General features: G+C 37.2%; 1 protein-coding gene across 1 annotated transcript in view; it reads left to right on the top strand.

Moving 5' to 3' along the window:
- Positions 1 to 21803: 21803 nt before the first annotated feature.
- SEMA3D (sema domain, immunoglobulin domain (Ig), short basic domain, secreted, (semaphorin) 3D) overlaps positions 21804 to 24604 on the top strand; it is a 96786-nt gene continuing 93985 nt past the window's right edge. Inside the window, exon 1 of the mRNA XM_010001256.1 lies at positions 21804 to 21994. Coding sequence (XP_009999558.1) covers positions 21880 to 21994 — 115 coding nt within the window. The 5' untranslated portion in view covers positions 21804 to 21879. The remainder of the gene's footprint in view (positions 21995 to 24604) is intronic.

The raw sequence follows: 24604 nt of genomic DNA, 5'->3' as shown, positions 1-24604 counted from the left end.
TTTATTTTCATTTCCTCTCAAGTGAGAATATTACCATAATAAGGACATGTACACCTAACATCACTAATATACTTTTCCTTTTTAGTACCAGGTGGATGAGAGCCTGTTACACAATCATCAGAGGGATGAATTCCTTTACCATGCTCAGACATGTCACAATGTGTTGGTGTTTCAGTAAATGATACTGAGTGAAGGGCATTACTCAGGGAGTAACTACACATAGATCTGAAAATGGAGAAATAGAAGTAATAGTTCAGTAATGCATTTTGTTGGTTTTGAAAGCATTTATTTGTTGTAGTCAAATAGGTAAGCAAGTGTCAGCAGAGACCTGCATTTTTTCCTCCTATGTGGGATCTGGTATTTAACTAGAATTAACCAAAGGTGCTAAGCAGCTCAGGTTGGTAGTTTCACTTTCTGATGGTCACTGTTCCCCTCCATTGGTTATGTTTGTAGCTTTGAGTGACCAGGCTGCCAGCTTCTGTTTTTCAGGTACTTAAATTGAATGGAGGTGAGATGGAACCTTAGAGATACTACTAAATATTTTTACACTAAATGTATTGAAGACAGCTCTACTTTCATTCAATTTATCTGAATGAATGTGCTCAGTAATTATTCTGTTGAAAGAATTCAGAACTGGAACTAAAAAGATAAACTTAATATTTGTGTACTACCTAATTAGTAGTACATTAAAGTCAGTGGGCACATGCCAACGTATCCCTGACTGATTATGCTCTGCATTACTCTGATAGAGCACTATAATGGAGACTTGGTTATAAATATTTATTATAAATCTCTTATACCTTCACTGAAAATGTGAAGACATTCAGTAAAATAAAAGTAATTTAATTGCTGAGAAAAGAGTGAAGATGGAAAATGAGAATGAGAAATCACATATTCCTATTTGCAACTGTAAGCTTCCATGTTTTCTTCTGCAACTCCTTTGCTCAGGAGAATCAATGTACCTAATGGACACCTCTTGTGTTATGAGGCAGCTCTATGCCTTTATAGAGACCCACTTCATTGTGGAAACAGAATTAGGCTGTCAGTATACAGTTGTTTAAAATAAGCTCCACACTTCACCAATGTGGTGGGTGAGATCATGAAATAGTTTACAGATCTGCACAGGATTTGAGAAGGAATTCATAAGGAATCCTATGGGCCTTAACCTCATTGAGAGTGTTATTGACATAACTCACTTTCTTCTCTGCTACACAATGAAAATCTAAAATGCAGCCTTATTAAATAGCCTCATTGAATTGTAGGAGGGTTACAACATCTTTGAACTTTTTTTTTTTTTTCCATTTACATTTTATTTATTAACAAACACATTTTGTTATAAAGAGAGTTTTCTGTGAAAAGAAATTAAGCCACTAACTGTGTTTGATGCATCACGTGTGATGAGGAAATATTCAAAATTGAAGATTTTGGAATAAATTTCCTCTATTTTTTTGGTGGGAAGAATAAAAAGGAAAAAAATATGAGAGCAATTCTGTTTTTCATTAAGATGCTTCTGTTGTGACAACTGATACAACAAATATAAAAAGCTTTATAGGAACTGAGAATGAAAACTGCAGTGCAGGGGTCATGATTTTCTTGTGCACTGCACCTTTTATTTTATACTCCACATTTTCTCAGTATTGCACAGCACAAATTTAGTGCTCAGTTTAAAAAACAAATGGGCTATTGACCAGTGACACTGCTCGTGTTTTGCTGTTCTTGTGAGTGCTTCTGAAGAACACTAACTATAAATAATTTACAGATATTATTTGCACCAAACTTTGAACGTCTGTAATTGATGACTATTTTGCTGGCTTTTTCCTTTTACACCAAAAAAAGCCATAGCCCTTGCATTTCAGATTATACTGGCTTAGTGTATTGAATGTGTTCCCAGAGATATGTCCCAGAATCTATCTTGTTTTGCAGTGAAAATGTATAATTAAACTTCTTACTCCCTGGATGGCCCTTGTTTTGGCTTTCTAAGAGTAAAAATGCAATGTGATAGATGTGTCTTTGCTTTTTTCACCTCAGCTGAATGGAACAAATGTCCAGATTGGCCACAATTACTGCCAACATATAATCTTTAAAAGTTTTTTTTTAAAAAAGAAAATTTAAAAAAAAAGGAAAGAAAAATAGCTGTTTGTTTATTTGAAGGAATTCTGCCAGTATTTGAAAGCAACTTAAATGCAAGAACAAATGGTTATTTAATTGTTTTAAAGCACTAGTATTATATTTATTGGCCTATTGTTTATGCTAAATTGAGCTGTTGTCATGACGTTAGTCTTCTTAATAAAACACACAGATATGCAGTTAATATCCTGAGGACTTTTAAAAAAGATGTTGCTTTGTCAGATGTTGTCTTTCAGAACTGGCTTTGTTGTGATAGTTGTGTTAGATTGTCTTTTGTTTTGGTACTGTTCTATAGTCAGGTCACACAGGGTAATCATCTCAGCCCTTTTCCACTTCCAACTCTGTTAAACCTATTTTAACAAGTGTGAAGGGTTCCTTCCTCATCCTCAGCTTCTCTTGCAGGTGCTTTTCACAGAGATGCTCTGCAGCTTCCCAGCAGTGGCACTGGGCAAAATCCAGCCCAGCAGGGCTGAACAGGGCTGCCACATGAATAAACCAAGGTCCACAGTCTGGCTGAATGGGTCGAATGTTTTTTGGGAAGGCAGGCTAGCTTAATGCGTTACCTAGGCTTGGGAAACCCATCAGGCTGTGGCTGATAGGCTGTTACCAACGGAAACGCAACTTTGCCTTTGGTCCTCCTGAAGGCTCTGCTTTTATTTTGAGTACTCCAATTAGTGGAAATAATGCATGAGGGTTTTACAAGCAACATCTTGCCAGGAACCACATATAGGACAAGGCTGAACTAGGGTCGGGGTTAGTCTGACATGCAGGAAAGGAGAGGAGCTGTTCCAGAGTTTCAAAACTTTTCTGTACTCCAACTTGGCTTTCAGACTGGGCCAGATCTCAGTGAATGTATCTGTTAGTTCCATTACTCGCACCTAGTGAATTTTAAAAATTAGAACAGCCTTTTGAGAGTGACCCAGCTCCTTTGGTAGTATTGTTGTTTTTCTGTCTGTATCAGGGAGTCATAGTTAACTATTTTACAGCTTTCTAAACTAAAGATCAGCTTTGAATTAGGGGCTTAACATGAACATGGAAGTTTTGGATGTCCTGCGATTGAGTCTGACAGTCTCCTTGCATAAGACAATCTGCCAGCTGTGAGCATGTATGTTCCTATGCAACTTTTGCTATTTAACTAGCAATAATACCTGTTTCGTGCCAGTTTTCCTCTATTTTTGAGAGGAAAACTAAGACAAGGCAATAGTCCCATGCCATTTACTGTGGTTTCCCAGGTGTAGGCTTGCCCCAGTTCAGCTTGGCAAAGCCACTCACAGATGCTGTGGTGGTTTGGGGCAGCACTTGCAGGAACAGGTGCTGATCTCCATTTTTCTCAGGAGGCCTCATCCTTTCCTCCTCTAATCTACCCTTTACCTTCCCCAGTGCTCTTCCACTGTACAACAGCCCCAGCTTTCCCTCAGACCAGAGCTTGCCCTTAGCAATGGCACGTTGCTGCTTTACTCTGGTCCCTGTACTTCTTGCTGTCTTCCTTGCACCACCATAGTTGTCTATGAAGAAACAGCTGCATTGTTTCCCAGTCTGGTTTCCAAGATTTCTCACCATGCCTCCGGCCCCCAAAGCTAAGAGTGACTGCCATTGCATGGCTGCTGAACTCTGCATGACCAGAGTCCTGTGGTACAGCTCCAGAGCCTGCCTCCAATTAGCTCGGGAGCACAATTCCAGACACATGTATTTGGTTCCGCAAATGCTGTTTGTTTGTTGAGTGATGATGTTTTTCTAAGCTTATACTTCATTCATAGCATGAGTGACATTTCTGCAAGAGGTGATGATGTGTCTCCAGGTCTTAGGGTTTTTTTTTTTGGTTTTGGAAATGCACATCAAACAGCTATAGCAGTGAACATTGGATGACTTATGCATGAGTAAAATTGCAGTGATAACCAGGGACTTATACATTAAGTTAAACAAATATGGACACTAGGTTTTAAAAACAGTACGGCATTACTATGATGAAAGAAATACTTTTGATTCAAGGATGGGACTGATCTCATTTAAAAAAATAATTTTATGTTACGATTTCGTGATTATCATTGTTCAATTACTCATGGGATTTGAATGCACACCTTTTAAAATGAAATGTAGGCATATGAATATTTTAAAAAAATATTTGAAGATCACAATGTACATTATTACCTCATCTGTAAGACAACTTAATATTTGCTTTGATCCTCTTTGATCTTGAAAAGATCTCAGTAGTGTCTCTTCATAATGTTTGTTTTTCAATATTCCCAGGCCTTGGACGAAATTCCTTCCATTGAAGAAGTTCAGTGGTCCAAATGACTGTATTTGAATTCTTAATTCATTGGATCTCTCATCCTGATTTTTCTTTTGGCCTGTTTTCAGATTAGTGATGTGAAAGTAGATAAGCTTCAGGGGGAAAAAAAAAATCAGAAAATAATAGAAAGAGCATACATTTCAGCATGTTGGCCCAATACTACTGTTCTGCAGCATCCTGTGTGTTTCTCCAGTGCCCTGAGAAGAATACCTTTTTTAAACCCTTGACTCATAGAGATTTATTTTCCTGTGGGAACATAAGCAATATCAAGGGTAAGAGCTTTGGAGTGCAGCTGCAGTTATCATTAGAAGAGATAAGTATTGAAGGAATTTTGATACTGCAGCCATGATTTGATATCAAAGGTCTCTTGTGTGAAATACAGAAGTATGCCAACGAAAATATATACAACCATTGATTGGTACTTTCTGCTTCATTAAAAAAAAAAAAAAAAAAAAAAAAAGCCTCTAAAATGCATTCTATGTTTACTATTCAAGAAATAGTTCATAATAAGCTGGTACTTTGAATTATAACAATTCCTGTGGAACAAAAGAGGCATGTACATGTACAGCATAGTGTACATTCTCTGTTTATATTTGACTTTTCTTACTTAGTAATATGAAATTAGAGAAAAAAATAGTTTTATATAAAGTATAAAAGCCTGGAAAATTAATCACCACACCAAAAAATGGTACTTAATAGCCTCTGCAGGATTGACCAAAGCAATGAAATGTGTCCTGTGTACATGATTAAACATTCAAACATAGCTGAAAGAATGCTGTGTTATATTGTGTTATATTAAGAGGTTCTGTGTTCATTGCAACTCCTGATTAATGCAATAGGCTTGTTTATTTTATAATTTACACTGTTCTTCTCTAAATACCACTCTCAGAACTCTGGACCTTACACTTTGACAAGAGTCAGGGGTATTAAAGTGGTGGGAAGTGAAGTTTTAGCAATAGCTCTTCTCCTTTTGCCATTCTCCCAAAACAAAACTTGGATACTCTCCAAAGCCATTTCCTAGGATTTTCTATTGATCGACTGCCTATGTCTATGTTATTTTTTTTCAAATAATATTCAAACAGTTGGTTATTTTATAAATCTGCTATCCAGCCATTATTAATCTTAAGAAACAATGTGTTGTTCACATTGCAAAATGTCTGTCCTTGATTTCATTATTATTATTAGGTTTTTATTTTTATGAAAGCAGTGGATCCAGACACAGTACCTGCCAAACTTGGAGAGACTTCAAACACAGGTTCCAGGTTTTACCAGATTTTAGATCCAGATTTAGTTCCAGTTTTTAGATCCAGATTCAGGCATTCTAACTGGGATTATTCTGATATTTTTTTAGCCATTTAATATTTGGGAGTCAAAAGTCATATTGGCATGGAGGAAAATACAGGAGTACAGTCTATAAGCTCATGAAAGAATGTTGTTTAATTACAGCTGCTTAACAAGTTATTGCACATCAGCTGAAGTGCTGTAATTGTCTGTCCATGCACTTGAGCTTGCCCAGGGTGAGGTAGACATCCATGTGCTCCAGGGATTACTCATTAAATGAAGCATTATGTTTCGGTACTGAGAAGTCTCTGCTGTCCTTCCATTATTTTCTATGTTAAAGACAGATTTACTCTTCATAAGTGTAATTTTAATTATGTGTATATGTTGGATATTTTTCAATTGCTCATGCAGACTTTAGACAAAACACATACACATGTGCACACACAATATTTTCCCTGCTATAATTAGATATTTCTGGCACTTTGCAGTAGCAGGATCAAAGCCAAATTGTCACTACCTTTGGAAAAATGTAAAAGTAGCTGGAATTGAATAAGGAAGTGTAACTTCTCTGTTTTGTTACTTAATGAAGATTTTTTTTTTTTTTTTTTTTTCCAAAAAGTGTAAAATTTTCTGCCATCACTTTCCTGTTAGTTTTTGATTAAAAAAGAAATCACGGAACTTTTGAATATGTGTATTTTTTAAAGAGCTCTGAAACTCACTAGACAATCACAGAAATGTCATTACATTATTGGCATCCATTGCAGATAACTTAATTTCAGACTTGACTTTTGATATATCCAATCATAATACGTAAATTCTAAGTGAGTAAAGACAAATAATTTGATCCTTTGGAATAAATACAGTTTATAATAGTGACTTGTGACAGGAAAGAAATTTTTTTTGTATAGGGTTCACTGTAGTATTTCTGTAAGATGTAACCCATTTGGACATTTACTGCCCCTCATGATTTACTATGTGGGATATTGCTAAATGAGCTAAATTCTGACAGACCCTTACAGTAATGACTATGCATGTGTGAAGTATAGATATGGAGTATATAAAGCACAATTATTTTTCAGTATTTATATTTGTTCACTGATTCACTAGAATATAAAAGGCTTTTTAATTTTTTTTTTAAGTTTTTAAATTTGTTTTGTGAGCTGTGAATTTCAAGTTCTGACCTACTGACTTCATAAGAGTAAAAATTCCCCAGTTGGAGTAAGATGTTCATCATGTCAAGGAAAAACCTGGCTGGAGTAAACAAGTAGCTCATCCAGTCTGCTGTTCTGGCACCAAGAGTGGCCAAGACCACATGTGCCAATGGAAGGCATAAATCTTCACACTTTTAGTGTTCTAAATTGAAAGATGCTTTTTTCTTGCAGCACTGACACCTTGAAACATGAAGATTAATAGAGCTTGTAACTATATTTCCACAGGCAGTTTATAGAGTAAATCTTAAAATACATTTCTTAAATTATTTATCCTAGCGATTTTGAAAACAGAAAATTTAAAAGCTTTATTACCAACTTGTGAAAAACTAATCACCTTTTTTCCCCTTTTATTTAATTTAGAATGATAGTAGAAGTTCTGGATATGGGAAGACCTGTCCATTTCAGTAGAGTAAAATTGGATTTTGCTGCTATGTGGGAGAGGCAGAGGGCCTTGTCAGGGAGAGAGGTGACAGAGCTACCAAACTGCTGGGTATTGGGATGCTTTTTCTATCCTGCCACCTGAAGATGTTCACCAAGAAAGATGAGTGGGAGCCCTTTTGCTACTGGTGTTGAGCTACTGTTGGTTATAAAATATGGAGGGTTTATCTTACACTCATCTAAGCTGTGATTTTGCCCCACCCATGTATTTGCCAACCTCGGAAAATTCTTTGGTTGAATGCTCAAAACTGGTTCTGGATTCTGACCAAAGATTTAGTTGTGAAATATTTTATCTCATCTTGGGCGGTGACCATAGCAAAATATTTTTCTTTGGCAGCAAACACTCATTGGAGCTGACCACTACTATCACCTTCTTAATTTTCTCTGATCAATTTTCTCTTAATTTCCCAGCCAGTCTTGTGTGTCTGTTATACAAAGTAATGAGGTAACATGCATCATACCTCTATTTTTAAAATAGTTGGATGAGCATCACAACTCCCATCAGAATCTTCCTATTTTTCTTACCCATTAAGATCTTCTTTCTGGCTAATGTTATTAAGACAATGGTATATGAACAGAAATAAATGTGTTGTCATATTGCATTGTTGGTATTGGAAGTGGTTCTTCACACACTGGGTAGTAGACATACAAAATTGCCAGATGGTGTGGCAGATGCAAGAATTTTACAAGGGCTCCAAGGGAGGCTGGACAAGCACTTGAAAGTGATATCTACTTGGGGGTTACAAAATAGACAAGCCACAATAGGCTCAGGAAATCTCCTGAGCTGAAAATAGTTGGAGAGAATGGGGAGCACTAAGGGTGGGGAAATATCATATATCAATGTTCTATTCTTATTCTTCCTTACACTTACTGTTGAAAACAGGCTACTAGACTGAATGAGCCTTCACTCTTGCCATTACAAACATTGTTCTATTCTTATTTAAGTAAGGAGTTGTGTGAGAGAGTTTTTTTTCTGGAACAGGAAATGAATGTTGAAGGTGGAGAAAACCCAGAACTGCTTAAATGCAGAAAATCAGTAATGTGTTTTGTGATACATATTGCGAGAATGAAAGAAAATTGAAAGACAACTTTAACATAGAAAGAAGCTCAAATGTGACTACTTTCTCAGTTACTGACTGCATAGGTTTGCAGTCTTGCTTTTTTAGCTTTTCCATTTCATTTTATGTTACTGTGAGGAATAGATACGCGTTGTTTTCTTGGTGATTTCTCCTGGTAATTCTCCAAGTGCATACAGAAGACATTTGCAGATCTAGCTGCACATCTCCTACATGCTGCTTTCTAAACCTGTAGCCAAACCATAACTTGTGCCATGGTACATATAAACTATTGATCAACAGAGAAACAATCAGCTGTAGCAACTATGTCTGCTAAAGACATTCCTCTTTTTAAGAAAGGGGATTGTTATGTGAAACAACTCAAAGGAGCATGGTCAATTCATAGTTTGTGAGTCAATTCAGTGACTCATTATATTGAAATTTTTTAATATGCACATAAGGCATTTATTTTAATCCTGTTTTCTTCATTTGTCTCATCCTTTGTTAGGATTGGCCTTGCATGTTGGATTGTTATCTTTTTATTGTTTTGTGTTTTTTAATGTTTATACAAGCACTGCTGAAAAACAAAGAATATGGTTGAGGTGCCTCTAAAGGAATAGAGATGCCAAGGTTTGATAGGCTTTTGGAATTAACTCATACTGCATGTCCTGACTGCAAGAGCTGAGTTATAACTTGTAAATGTTGCTGGAAACAATCACATTTCTTATCATCCATAAAATTTAAATTTGCCTCTGGCAGAAACATTGTTGCAAAAAAAGTTTTTAAAAAGTTATGGTTATCAGTGTTGTTATTTTGATGAGTACTAATGCTGATGGTGAAAATGATAACTGTCCTTACTCCCCAAATTGCTCTATTTAATATTTTTATTATTTCTGCTGCTGTGTTTTTCTTTGCATATTTTAATGTTATGGCAGATTATATCAGCCACAGGTTTGTATCAGCTGTCTGAAATAGTTGCTTGTTGATCGTTAGAGTGATTACAACCCACAAGCTTATAGATGTTCTGGAACCTGTCAAGAAAAAAATGCTGAGAAAAGCTATTTTTCCAGAAAGTCAATAGGAAAGAAAAAACAACCTGCTTTTTGCCTCCTCTCAGTTTATTAATGGTGTGAGATGATGGCAGTTTAGCAATAATTTTCTTTGTACAAATTGTTAGTTATATTTTCTTTTAAGTTATACTTTCAGTGGGCTTTTGTTTTTTCTTTCTTTCTTTTTTGTCATTAATGCCATTTCTGTCACCATGTCTTAGTCAAACAGAGATCTCCAGAATAAGAAAACTCACAGTTTACATGCATGTGTCTGTTTTCCCTGGCTTCCAGAGAAATGTGACAATTCTGTGTGTCCTAGAAAAGGAGTTGTGAGACTTCACCCTGCATTGCACATTACACAGAAAGAATTGGTAATGAGCTCTTTCTGTGCTCCTCAGGAGGAGCACAAAGCAGTTGCAGTGGGACTGAGGGTCTAGACAGCTGATCTCATTGAGGATGGAGGATGGTCAGCACAACAGGGAAAATGTTCGATAGCTTGTCAATTCATGACCTTAAGGTCTAGGAGACTTCCATTCCCTAAGACAAATGCTGATCCCCATTAATATGAATGGTTGAACTTCATTTGACATCAGTCAGTCCTGGGTCTGAGTACAAGTACATTATTCCCTGTGCCATTAATGCAAGTCACATCACCCTAGATGAGACAAGAGAAGCAGAGTTTGCAGTAGTTGTCTTGTTTTTGTAGTACTGTGTGAAGATGGTCAATAGATTTATTCCTCTGTAACTGTGTACCATGCTTGAATATCTTTAAGAGATTTGTTGGATTTTATGAAGTTCATCTATACACTTGTGCATGATTATTTAAAACTGGCGTGCTACAAGTAGCCTGCTCAACTGGGTATAAAGCAGCATATCATGTGTAAGATAGTAGCATCAATAACTAGTAATTAGTATAAATTGATTCCACTTCATATTAACTTCAAGTCCACCTGAGTTTGCTACTGAGTACGTTTAACATCAGCTTCCCCAGCTGTGAAACTAGAATAGTAGTAATACATTTCCTTCATGAAGACTCAATTATGTATGTGCTAGTTACTGTATATTTTGAATTGAGCTTGTGAAGGTATTATATAAAGTTTTAAAAATAGATCTTATTAGTGTTTTATACCTCTCCATGTACAGGAATTTCAGTTTTGCATTGCAGAAGAAGAAATATATATATTAAAAAATAATCATGGATTAATTGGTCTAATATGCTATCACCTATCTTCTCATTTTAGAGGTGGTTCCACTTAGTTTGCTAAAGGGTCCATGCACCAAGGTTCCTTTTGAACAGCCAGTATATAGTTTTTATGATGATTCCTAGTAGTTCTGTTTTTCTGGTTTCTTGTGAAGAAATTGCCCTTTACAGGGTCTGTCCATGTAAGGCTTTTGTATAATGCTTGCTCTTTTAGTTGTTATATTTGTAAGCTCCAGCTGCAGCCATCACTCTCTAAATCTGTCATTGAAGGATTTTGTTTTAAATTCTGCCTGGCTTTGTTTTCAGATGTCTCTGAATTCCTCCTTGTGTTGAGTCACAGCTGCGAAAAGAGAAATCTACCTCTTTAATTCAAAGGGTCAGTGGTTTAAAAGCACTAAAGGCTGGTGGGGAATAGCTTAAGGAAGACAGTTAATCATGATGATCCCAAGGGGTTTCATAAACTTACATAGGGCTCATCTGACATGAAGAGTCCTGGATATCTTCAAGCTCTGGTTTCTTTGGGGGGTTGTCTGTTGTACCAAAGAATGGGATCCTCTATAGAACAAGCACCTGTGGTGGATGTTTGCCACCTGCTCAGCCATGGCTATGGAAACACAACTTACTCTTCTCCACCACATCTCTTTTCTAGCTAAGCTGGCATGGAGGCCAAATCCTGTCTAGTAATTCTTCTCCCCACAACCTTGAGAAGTACTTAGTGTAGTACAGTAGCCTGTACTTCTTGAACTGAAAGATAATAAACTGACATAAAGAAGTTGCTCATTTGGACAGAAAAAGGAGGTCAAGCTGGAACAGACCTGATACTTTTCTGGGTGAGCAGAATTTGCTGGGTTGGTTTGAATGTCAACAGTCTGTCCAGTGATATTTCTCACCCAGCTTCCTCTTCCAATAGGGGAATCCTGAAAGAAATCCCCTTCTTGTCTCATCAGTGCAGAGAAAAACATTATCTCAAGTACAGTGTCAATAATTACCACCAGGGCTGCGTGGGTGATAAATATCTAGAAGCCTTTAGATATTGGATTAAATTTTATAGCTAACACAGTTTCTGTCTCTATTTCGTGTGTGCTTCGCTATGTAGACATGGCTATTTGTGATGCAGGGATTTATGATCTGCTTGTGAATCAGCTCTTGAATTACTGCAGCTTCAGGACATTTTTAAAAATGAAAGCATTCCTGATTTCAGTAATAAAGTTGTTCATTTCTGAGCAGATCCTATAGGCATTGCCTACTCCTAGATGAGTCTGTGGGAAGATAAGGGTGATCACTAGAGAGTAGGATAAACCATTGGTAGTGGTCTGAACCTTAAGCTGATCAGTAGAAAGGTGCTGGATGTTGCTGAAGGCCTTCAATGTGTAATCTCATTCAGTTATTCTTCAGTCTACTAGTTGTTAAAAGAAAACAACTATTAGAAAGATTTAGGTCTGAAGCAACATCAGGAGGTCATATGTTCCCATTTGCAGCTCAAAGGATGAATAACTTCAGCTTTGGATCAGATTGCTCAGAGTCAAGTGTTTTGTCAAGTTTCAAACGTCTGCAAATACAGAGAATCCACAACTTTTCTGAGCCCCTATTTCAGTTTAGGGAATGAAGTTTCAGAACTTTCTTAAGATCAAGGCTGCCCCATCGTCTTACAAGACAAGTGTCTTCTGGGGAAAAGGAAATTAAAAGCAGGTGTTTTACACCTTGCCTTTTTAATGTTAATCTTCTGGTTATGGCAACTCCCCAGTAACTAACTGGTTAACTGTTTAAAAAGCTTTGCTATTTTTCAGTGAAGTATTGATTCATCTGTGCAGTCTGTGTCCTCACTTTGTCCTCACGAGACAAAGGAAAGTTATTGTGGTTTTAAACCAAAGTGGAAATAGTTCTGTGTTGAATGGAGGTCGCGATGCCTGAATTCTTGTTTTCTTTTTCGGTATAGCTGGTTCAGATTCCAGGAACTGTCATGCTAGCACCCTTCACAAAGCAATTTAAAAATAGACCAGCAAAACAACTTTATTGCACTAAAGATAAATTGATTTCTGCTGCAATGCAAGCAGAATTTTTTTGCAGGTTCTGAGAGTAACATGTTCTAACCCTTGAAAATGGTAAAACCTAGTAATCAGTGAAGACAGAGCTGTGATATCCTGCTGTCTGACCTCACACTGGCTGCACATTACTTCTAATTCTGTGAAGTTCTTGTTTATGGAAAATGAAACTGTGATTGCTTGTAATTTTCTGCAGTTTGCCCACAGGCTTAAATAGAGATTAAAACACTGGAAGAAGTGGTATGTGAGTCCTGGATCCTGCCTTAGGAATCACAGCCAGCAGTGTGTAGTCCCTGATGAGAAGGGTGGCTGGGTGACTAAGACACTGTCTGGATGTTGAGGTGATGTTGGTACTGGTCCTAACTGCTGGTGTGGCCTTATGCAAGTGATCTCATCTGCTATGATAACATTAAAAAAATAAATAAATTAACTCCTAATGGCAAGAACAAAGGATAGAGAATAGGGGCATTAAAGGTTTTAAACTGCTCAAGTACTGTGGTGATACCTGAGGGACACCAATCAAAAACAATAGGTCCACTTCAAGTCAGTGAGTTGCATAAGCATATCCCATTGTACAGGATATGTTACAGTGGCTCTGCTGGTTCCTTGTCACAGAACCTCCAAACCTAAATAAAATCAAATATTTAAAAAGCTTGGAAGAAAACAAATGCATTCAAGCTAACAATATACTAACTGGGTTAATGTGCCAACACAGGTCACTGCACTGCAGTGTACACGTTCCAGTTTGCGTCATTTTACATATTGGCTGTGCAAAAACTTAATCCAGAATTCATTAGATAATGGATATTAAAAGCATTCCTCTGATAGAGTTCAAGTGTATAGTCATGAATTATTGAATTAAAATTTGTTGGAAGTGTAAATTAAAATCCTTCTGGTATGTCTGCCCCTATACTGTAGCTTATATATGAAAGCCCTGCAGACTGTTCTGTACAGAGTTTGCTGACAGTGCATCAAATAATGAGGCCATACGTCAGTGAAAGGAATTCTACAAAAATATGCCGTTGGATATAGAGCAAACATATTTGAGCAAAGCCCAGCTGTCATATGAAGTGCACATTTTCAAACCATCACTAGACTGTATTAGCCTGATTTTTTTTGCAAGTTACCGGATCAGCTTTATATTGCTGACAATGAATAAATTACTGACAGTTAATGAAACATCCTATCAGTATTAGTACAATAGAAATAATTTTAAAAATGGTTAATTACCTTCAGACACCAACTACAACATGCAGTTGCCTGACCTTAATATTTATAGCATTCTGGTTTTCTCTAGGAGTCCCATAGGCAGCTTTTAGATACAGCTGGGGAATCTGTGAGAGCCTACAAGCATTAAAGCAAAATTCCAAACTAGGTGGCAATACATTTCTGCTTACATCAGATAAATCTAAGTATGATTTATAGCACAATAAAGTAGTTGCTGGGAAATGAAATTGAAAATATAAATATATTTGTAAATGTAAATACTTACTTCATTCCTTTTTTTTTTTTTCTGTTGTTTTTTTTGTTTGTTTGTTTTTGTTTTTCGGTACAGTTTGCTGAATTATGGTTGAATGATGTGGGCAGAATCAAGGTATTTCTCCCTGCACACAGTTTCCTGGCTGGTGATGCCTCTAATGCATGTAGGGCTGGATCAAGGACATGTAGCCTGACCTTGCATTGGTAGATATATCTGTACAGGCAGCTCACTGGCTATATGTTTTCAGGGTATGTACTTTCATTTACCCTGCTTCTGTGTCATGCCTAGAAGTAAGCCTGGACTTGATTCTTGAGAAATTTCCTGAGAATGTTACACTATCTTCCTCTCAAGCTGAGTTTTCACGAGAATGTAAAATGCATGGTAGGACATGTCTCAGTGAAAGTAACTCATCTGTAAAATACCCCATTAACAGTAGTTACTGTTGAGCCTAGAAATACCAGCCAGCCCAGACCTCTCATAGTCAAAATGTCACTGCTGGAGGACTTACACTCCACTCCTGCAGATGTTAGAAGGTTTCCTAAAGAAAGGAGGTACAGAGAAATTTTTTCCATAGCAAAAGACTGGCAAGAATTCCCGGAGATGAAAAAAAGAAACTCTGATCCTTCCTTTGAGTTGGCCATTGTAGGTATATGTTTCTTCCAGCAAAAGAATGGTAGTTGCAGGGTCAGTGGTTTAGCTGGCCTGACAGTCCTGCCTGGGGTTAATTCAGGTTTTAGCAGCACAAATGCAATCTGCTGGTGCTTAAACATTTGGACAGGTCTCCCCAAAATGATAATTTCTTTCCTCTGATGGCCATCATGACACTTTTCTGGCTTTTCAGTATTTTCCCAACAGCAGGCCAAGGCTGTTCCATAAGCAGAGCTTCCTGCATGCATTCTCTCCCTGTCTACTTTATTCAGAGCTGAGCCAAACCGCCCCAAGTGCTGCAGGTGGTGACAGACATTTCAGAGGAAAATTCTCTGCCTCTGAAAATCTTCAGATGTCATGGTACTCGGCAGGAAGTGGTTTTCATCCAGGCTACCTTTTCATTAATGTCTCCAAGAATTTTTGTCCTACTGCTTTTTTCTTTTCTTCAATGCTAAAGTTACAAAACTGATCTTAGGATTACTTTTAATAGCTTGGAATGGGTTTTTTTGGTCTGCTGGGGAAGAATGTATTGAAAATAATATAACACTGAGGTTTGGCTTAAGGCTCCTTTTGATTTTTATGTATTGCTAGGTCGTGCCATACACAACTTTCTTTCTTTGGCTTCTGATTGGGGTTTTTTTGGGTTGTTGTTGGCTTTTTTTTTAATGATCAGACATGTAAGATGTTCCTGTGTCATTCTAAATAAAGAGCCTATGGGAAGCTGTTATTACAAGCATAATATCTGAAGTCATAGCTCCTTCCACCAGAAATAAATAAATAAACAAACAAACAAACAAACAAAAAGGAAAAAATCCATCTGAGTTGAATGTACATCCAACTTTAGAGTGAAAGAAGGGCATATAGATATTTATGTGTGATGTGTGGAAGATACCAACTGCACATCTGATTGGTGGGACAATTTATTCACCTGCCTTCCTCCTCTTTGCAATATCATTATCAGATGACAAGTTGCTTCTCTTCTTAGCCTTTTTCTTGGACAATAGACATTGTGCTTGAGAAACAGGCTATAGAATGTAAAACTATACATCTGATTTTGGTTTTTTATTATTTCTTTTTTAGGGAGACACAACATACAAAGAATTAGGGTTAAAGAGTAGCATTTGTTTAATTGTCAGTCTTGGATTTATGCATTGTATGTCTAAAAGATACAATGCCACAGATAAAACTTCTCAGAATCAGCTACTAGTGATATGTCTAGGTGCATGGCTGTCTATCTGTCACGTTCTGAAAGGATTACTTCTGTGTCTATGTGAAATCTTTGGGTGTAAACCTGACCTTACTGACACTGACCTGAAAAATATCCCAGTATCTTTTAAGGATAAAGTGCTCATTTCCCATGTGTATAATTTTAAGTGCCTGATAGTAAATGTAATGGTCAGATAAGCTCTTCATAGCAGTGTGACACAGACTGCTCTATAAATGTTACCAATTCTTACAGTGTTTATCTCCAAACAGACTACATGCCTTTTATACATTTCTATCTGTAGACAAGCTTCAGAAAGATACAGAAAACTATAAAAAATAAACCAAATAAACGAGTTCCTTTATTCTTCTTCTCTCGTTTCACTTCCTTAGTCATAATTTTTGCCTTAGATTGAGTTTATCTTAATGAACAAAAAAATCCACTATAACCCTCAAACATACTTTCTATCAATCAGAGAGCTTTATTAATTATTAAATGACTCTGCAATAAAAAGATACATTTTTTTTTTTTTTTTCTGTTTGTTCCCCTAGTTGTATCCTCCTTGTTTCTCAGTTCCTTGAGTTTTCTTTGCTCTACTTGGATCTTCTCAAGTGGGAATCAAAGCAGATATTTTTCTTGCTTTCCAAATTACTGGTGTTGAATGAATAGGGTATAAATCCTGTGAGGAGCTCAGAAAAGGTAAAGTGTGTAAAGCTTTGTAAAACTCATTATTAGCGGGGTTATACATCATATGACTCTTTATGATTCATCTGAGTTTTTAACAATAGCAAGGCCTGCTTTATGACAAATTCTTATCAAAACCAGATATATTAAAACTAATGGTTTAAGAAAAAAAACAAACAACAAAAAAACAACAACAAAAAAAACAAACAACAAAATGAAACCCACAAAAAACCACCCCAAACAAACAATCACGTACTGTAGGCTCAAATGATTTTTTAAATTGTATCATTTTCTATTTATTCAGTAATTTTTGCTAGTGTTGGGATGTAGTACTGATCAGTGTGATCAGTGATTTTTGGAATCCTGGAAGAAACTATTTATGTTAATAAACTGCACAAAACCTACTTAAAAAATGGGAGAATAGTGATGAATAATACTGTTCACCAGTTCTTGGATGGAGTTAGCTTTAAATGGGGATTTCACAATGAAGAGAAAAGCCTCCTCTGCCAAATAATATATCAACAGACCATCTATCTGAGGGGTACAGGAACATAGTTTCATTCTGCTCTGGATGTCTAGATCAATATCAGTTTTGTTATTTAAGAAGTAAGTTAAGAATGTTAAGGAAATCTGAAGATAAAATTTTATTTTTAGTTTATTTCATTTTATGAGTTGTTAACCTGTCTCACAAATGCTTAGTTTTCCCCCTTGTTAACACAGAATATTCAATATCCAGTTCATTATTAATAGCAGAGTTTTTGAACCATACAGTAGAAAACCACAGTAATTTTTCTTTTGGAATATGTATGATGATTTATAGGTGAGACATCTACAGGTAAATACATTGGAAACATATCTGCATATTTGTAATCAAAGTAACATGCTTTAAATTTGTATGCATATATATATATAAGGTAGATGTACAATATGAATAAAGAGATAGCAGACCTTTCAATAAATTTTAATACTAGGTAGGGTTCTTTTTATTTCTTTTTAGTTAATTACTGTTAAATCTTTTAAAGTAATGTGTTTGTCTAACAGACCACTCATGTTGTTTGGTTGATGTCAACTAGGGACATCTTTTACTCCTTTCTCACTCCATGCAAAAATAAAACCCATCTCAGACAGGAACAGCTGAAGAAAAACTAAAACTCGAAGATAGTACTTCATATCTTGAGACTAAATGGCCTAGATAACTTATTCAGCCTACTTATAAGCCCATAGTGATTATTAGACCTTTTTTTTATTCTACTCTGGCTTTTTTTCAGCAAGATGAGCTGACTCAAATGTTGCTCTAGATTTTCAGTAGTTACTTGCAATTTGTGACATTGTAGCATATTCAGTATAACTGAGCCATACCACTTGGTTAATAATTTTTTCTGTATTTCCTGCAGTCTGTTTTCATTGCCCTTTTTACAAGAGTAAAAAATGCTAATTTTAAAATGCCTTTGGAAAAGTGGTGCAGGGGAGAGGTTTTAAATTATCCTCCAATTCCATATAAGTTTTTGTTATAGAATTAAATTGAAAGTTACACAAACTACTGTTTTAAAAGTCTGTGTTTGCAGATGGATCACAGTCCTTCCAGCTCTGGACTTCATGACGCCAAGAGAAATCTGAAACATACATAGTGTTTGTGAATGAAGGATTCTGCATTTAGATAGATTTGAGCTGCACAATCTGAAAAAAACTCCCATAAGCACAGAGCTCCCTACTGTCCGTGTGTTTGAGAAGGCTGAAGAGCTCTGTTTATTGCAACAAAGGGCCTGGAATAAATTATGTTTTGTAAATTGGCTCCAGGTTTTCCTGTTTTAGACAGTAGCTTTGGAGCAATCTATTTTATAGGCTCCACTAAATCTAACCAATTGCAGAGAGGTGACCTCCCATTTCAGGGACGTGACATCACACATGTGCCAGTTACATCCAGCTCTGGCAAGATGGCAGGACACCAGCAGATCACAATTTTGTCTTTTTGGCAGCTATAACCTACAGCCCATTACAAATTTATGAGCCCCTCAGGGAGGTCTTAGTAGGATGGAGCCAGGCTCCTCAGCCTGTCTTCAGAATTTCACCTCCCACCTCCAAGTAAGGGCAAATAATAGCTCCTTTATTCCAGTGGAAATACCCCTATTTCAGAGAGGTGTATACATAGCTTCCTTTCCCAGTCAGTCTCACAGGTGATAGTTAACACAGTGTAGACATTTCCTAGCTGAAGCCAAGGTGGGAAACCAGCTTTAGCCTCAGCATTTTTCTTTTCAAGTTCGTTTTCCTTATTTATTTTGGATCTGTTCATGACGAGGAAGTTAGAGCATGTTAGCGCTTAGCAGAAGTATTGAAGAACTAAAGTAAACAGTGATTTTTCCTCCTCTTTTTACTTTTGAGGGGAGGAAAGAATGAGGGAATTAGATTTGCTTTTAGCTTTTATAAGTTATTTCTGTTGATAGGTCTGATTACTTCTGAGCAGTGTGAATCAGGCTCTTTCAAGCATAGGACACTGACATTGCATATGTTACAGAGAGGAAGAGTATTTTCTGGAGATTAATGGCCAGTTAGTTGGCCTGAAGTTCATTAACCTGAGCTAGTCATTAGACTGCTGGAAGGACTCTGTGTAGAAGCTGGAATTGTATTAGAAGACCATAATTAACTAAAAATATATGTGACAATCTGGCCAGATTACAATGAGTCTAGGACAAGACAGGGCTGGCTCGAGCTCACAGAGCAGCTGCCTCCAGTGTAAACTAACGTCTTACGTCAGGAATTAAAGCAAATGGTTTTTCATAGACATTATTCAAATAAAAAGGGAAAGAAAAAGAAAGAAAAAAGGAAGGTTACCATTAGCAAAAAAACCAACAAAACAACTACTTGAAAAAATGAGGTTATGAGGTGTGGCCAAAAGGCCAAGTTTGCTGCTGTTCCTCAGTGTGCAATAAAGCAAATGTTTGTTTGTTTCTTTTTATATAAGTGACAAATTTAGACTTTATTCTTCTCTTTACTTTGCCTTGAGAAAATGAACCCCAAATCCTCTGGTGAGATCCCTATTGGCTGAGATCCAGACCTTCAAGCCATGACTCCTCAGTGTATCTCCAGTGAGACTGGCTCACTACTAGTTGCTTCTTTTTGAAGTGTGTTTTGTCTCTATCAACCTGCTGAAGATGAACAAGACACAGTCTTCCTGCTCCTCCTTCCCCTTCCTTTCCCTTTCTTCTCCTCAAAATATATTTCTTTAGGGTGAATGCAAACCTATTATAGTCTAGTTAATAGCAGTCCTTTGTAGTCCCACCAAAAATAGATGTAGTGGCATGGAAGAACTAAATTCCTTCTCTCAGGATCCTACAGTCTAGTCAAGGGAAGGGATAGATGAACCAGAGTCATTTCATGTTTATTTTGTTTTCTTTCCATGTCATCTTGTGAATATGTAGTGGCACTTGGCCAAAAGTAGTGCATTCAGACACTGAATGTGACTGTTGAGGAAGGGATTGAGAAGAAAGAAGCTCAGTGTTCTACAATAGGCATGATGATTTGGGCATTTTACAAATTGTTTTACTCTTTCTCTAACCCCATCACGCCCTTCCTGCACACTCCCTTGTCTGTTGCTATTCACAGAAGGTCTGGAGTCTCTGAAAGCCCCAGCTTCATGTGAGAGAGGTTTTCCCTGGCAGAGAATGGCTCCTCTTCCCAGTCCCTTCATGCCAGGAAGGATGTACTGCCTGCATCATGAGATGTTAAATTGATTCAGGATACCTCTTCAGCTTGTACCTGGGCCCACAGTGAAGTGACAACTGAAGTATCAGACCAATGGAGTGGCTCCGAGGCCACGAGCTGTGCTGCATCTACTGTGGGCTCACAAGGAGCCTTTCCCTTGATGTCTGTCCAACTGGTGGCTGATGCAGGCACTAGGTTTACTCTTTTAATTAGGCAGTTTCAGTACCTTTCAGAAAAGAATTTTCATGGCAAATCATGAGCCATCAATCTCTTGACTAACCATAACATTTCCTTACTCCTTGGTTCATAGCATTACTCAAACATTGACATTTGTCATTTCACTATCTCCCCTGACCTTTGGTATCATGCACTTGCAGGGAGAAGGATCTGCTCTCACAGATATTTTCATGCTCTGACCTCTGTGATTTATTAACCATAAAATTCTGCCTTCAAATCTCAGGATGCAATTTCAAATAATTTCATATGCAAAAGTGCAGTTACTGGGCAAAAGGGATACCTTGTAAGTGGGGTACAAAGAGGACTACTGAGGTGGCAGTGAGACCTTGGTTCATTGTAGTTTTTTGCCTAACAAAAATAAGGACAGTGATAATTACTTTCACTTGCAAAAAACACTAAAATTTACAGAATATGAATGACTGGTATTAAGTGAAAGTGTTGCAAAGCTGGCTTTGTTGCACACTGTTAACAAAGTCCCATATCAGCCTATTGACCTCAGCATGAACCAATCATTAAAGTTTATGGGACATTTTGGTGGGTGAATTGAAGCAGTTATTCTGCTGGAAATATCATACTGAAAGCACATTTTAAACCATCAGCATTGACTTGTTTTTTGTGGTTTTTTTTCTGGATTAAAACTAAACACAACTTCTTTCTCTGTCCAATTTTCTTAGTTTATTTATGAAAGTTTATGATGGGTATGTACTCACTGTTAACTCAGCTTGTACACCCATGGTATCTGAGATATTACAGTTTATTCTAGTCATAGCATAAACATACAATAGCTGTTGTACTGAGATAAAGAGAGAATTATAAAACATTAAGATATCCAATGGAGCAGGATGAACTAACAAGTTGCATGGTCACTTCTGAATGGCAAACATTCTTTTTATGGATACTGCATTAATTTAATTTGTGCTTAAACTTTAGCTATACTAGGCATTGGCATTTCAGAAGTTCACATATTTTTCCAATCTCAAAGTGTGTAAGCTTAGCATTAAAAAAACAATTATTCATTTTGATTTATACTAGAGAGAAAAACACTTTTGTAACAAATGTGTTAAATGAGCTACTCTTTAAAGATAGATCTGGCCTGCTTTCAGAATTATTATTTATACAATAATGCAAAAAATCTACAGATGTTTTCTTTTTTCTTCCAGATGAAATTTGGATTGTTTGAAAAGAGGGGAGATATTTCACCATAGTGTAAAAGAAGAAACAGAAGAAAGCAGAATGAGAGCTTCCCAAGTACCACATGCCTGCAGCCTGTTATCTTTAGTGATGCTGTTCCTTCCAGTCACTGGAACGTCAAAACAAAATATCCCACGACTTAAGCTTTCCTATAAAGGTAAACTTTTCAGTAGTTTTTTTCTGATTCTGCCACTTTTGTTTTGATGTGATGTTGCCAGCACTTCATTTGTATTATTAATCTGGAAAATGAAATGCAGTTGTCCCTACAGTTCCCAGAAACACATGATAGAAGCCTTAAAGACGGATAAATTCTGCCTAGGAAAAGTATTGTATTCTCCTTTTTCAAAGGAGGGGTACATGTTACTGAAATATAATTGGGTTTTTAAACTATTATTTCACTTTTTTTCCCAAGAGGATATTAATATAAGATAAATAATTATGGGGGAGTCATTGCCTAAACATAGACTTCTAGTGCTACTTGAAACACTATGCGGCCTGTTGAAGACATTCCCATGTGGCTGTTGGGGATGGCATGGGACATGGAGTACACTCACCTTTCAAGAGCATCAGGGAAAGTCGAGACAGCTGCCCAAAGTGTTTCAAATGGCACTGACATTTTACTTCTGTAACATTTTTTTCTCTGTCACTCAGTTGGTATGGGAAACTGTGTTTTCTTTCTTCTTACCTCTTTGGATCACTAAAGCATGTTTTTCTGAGGACTTGCTTAGCCTTTTATATACTCCTTGTTCACAGTGTTACAGGCTGAGGGGTTTAAACCCAAATGCATCACGTACTAATGGCCAAGTTTTTATATCAGGTAGATTTCTTGTTGCTTTGAATGCATAGCACACTTGCACACTTGCACGGTTTTTACAAGGCACAGGGACACATCACTTTGATACTGTCTTCTTTAGCTAAAGCAAATGCTCTCCAGTTAGTTATTTTTCAGATATGTCAGCACCCTGCCCTTAGAGGAGCCGATTCTGATCTCAGTTTTTCGAACATAAGACTTCTATGCATTGCAGATTTACACTCAGGATGGTGTGATGGGACAGGAGGCTGTAAAGCCTTCATCAGTGGTTATGATGTGTTTATCAGGAGTTTAACACACGCGGGAATTTATTGAGTAAGCACAGTGACATACTGTTTATTTACAAGCTTCTCTTTTGCTAGATTTGTGTGCCACTGGGCATGCTATTCCTCTGTGTACGTAAGTTTGAATGTGTTTGTGTGAGAGAGACAGAGGAAAAGAGACCGAGGGATCTTGACAACATTTTTATAAATTCAGGAAACGGTTGCACTCACTTAAGCCAATGAATACAGAAACTGAAAGACCTGACATGAGTTATGAATGACAGCAATAAGACCCCCTGACATACAGCCATACTTTTCACAGCTAGCTCTTTTGAGATAATTCCCAATAGCAGCATATACCATATGGTGATGGCATTTATTGTGGATTTGACACTCGTGATTAGTGAATTCCTCTTGACTTCAAAAGCAGATAGCCTTTGGCAAAATCCTGATGGATGCATTTGGCAGGTAAGGAGGGGGAGAGAGAAAAATTATTGAGGTCAACACAGGCAAAAAAAAAGAAAAAAATCAAAGAAATCTTAGTTTAAAATAGTGGCAGAGACCTGCTGGGAGTGGTTGGGAAAATGCCTGAGCTCGTTTAAAAAGACAATGAGCGGATGATTGATATTTAGGCCCTGACCCAAACTTTTATTAGCAACTTTATAAACCTTTCAGTTTGGCTTGAGGGATACAGTTTCCTATCCAAACTTATCCACCTATATCCCTGCAGGGGGAAAAAAAAACAAACATCAACAGATACAAAATGGCACATAAATCTTGATTTGGAGAGCTGCGATGGAACTGAAAAGCCAAAGGAAAGAGAATTATCATACTTTATTGTGCCTCATATTGCCTTTTAATTTTTGGGAGGGAAGGGAGTATTTTTATTTTTCCACAGGGAACAAGAAAAAAGTTATTGATTTGTTTTCACACTTTTTCACTGTAAATGGTGCAGGTAGAGCTTGTCATAATTATATCATATTTTTGATGCTGATAATGGCATGGCAGATGTCCTGGCTGTCTAATACAGTTGTCAGAATTAATCTTACCTTTCCCATACCTCCCTATCCCCGCCAAGTATTCCAGCCAAAATAACTCCAAGGTTTCTGAGAATAAGAGGTAGGAGAAATGAACTTTCTTGCCAAGTCTCATAAAATTGTTACAGTCATGCCATTGACAAGTCCTGGCATCTCCATTCTTTGGAATTAAGACTTGAAATATCATGTGGAACATAATACAGGACCATTTTCCTTCCTTATGGAAAACTGACCAAAATTGGCCACACCAGGCAGCCCTGAAAACCTGGTCACACGTGTGTTCATTTGGCTGCTAAGGATGTTGTCTTTCAAGGGAAGGTCTAATCCCATTCCAAGTGCAGTGTGATTAGGGGATGGCATAGCTCCATCTTCCAGAATGGCTGAAAATTTCCTCAGGCGAGTGAGCTGGAAGTGAGCAGGACTTTCCCCTGCAGTTACTTCATCTCACAGTTGCAGCCCAGCACACCTCATCTGAGAGCTAGGAAACTGCTTCTTCCTGTGCCCTGACAGAAAGGAGAAGACAGAGCCCAAGTGATGAATGCTTAGGGTGACGAAGTGTAGGTGCCAAAAGAAAAGATAGAAGAAGAAGGAACATGGAGAAGTAGAAAATTGGGAGAGAAAGCAAGCAAGCAAGCAAGAAGTCAGTGGTGGATAGG

The sequence above is a fragment of the Chaetura pelagica genome, unplaced genomic scaffold (genome assembly GCF_000747805.2).
Source record: "Chaetura pelagica isolate M959 unplaced genomic scaffold, ChaPel_1.0 scaffold66, whole genome shotgun sequence".
NCBI lineage: Eukaryota > Metazoa > Chordata > Aves > Apodiformes > Apodidae > Chaetura > Chaetura pelagica.
This window is presented reverse-complemented; position numbering and strand designations above follow the sequence as displayed.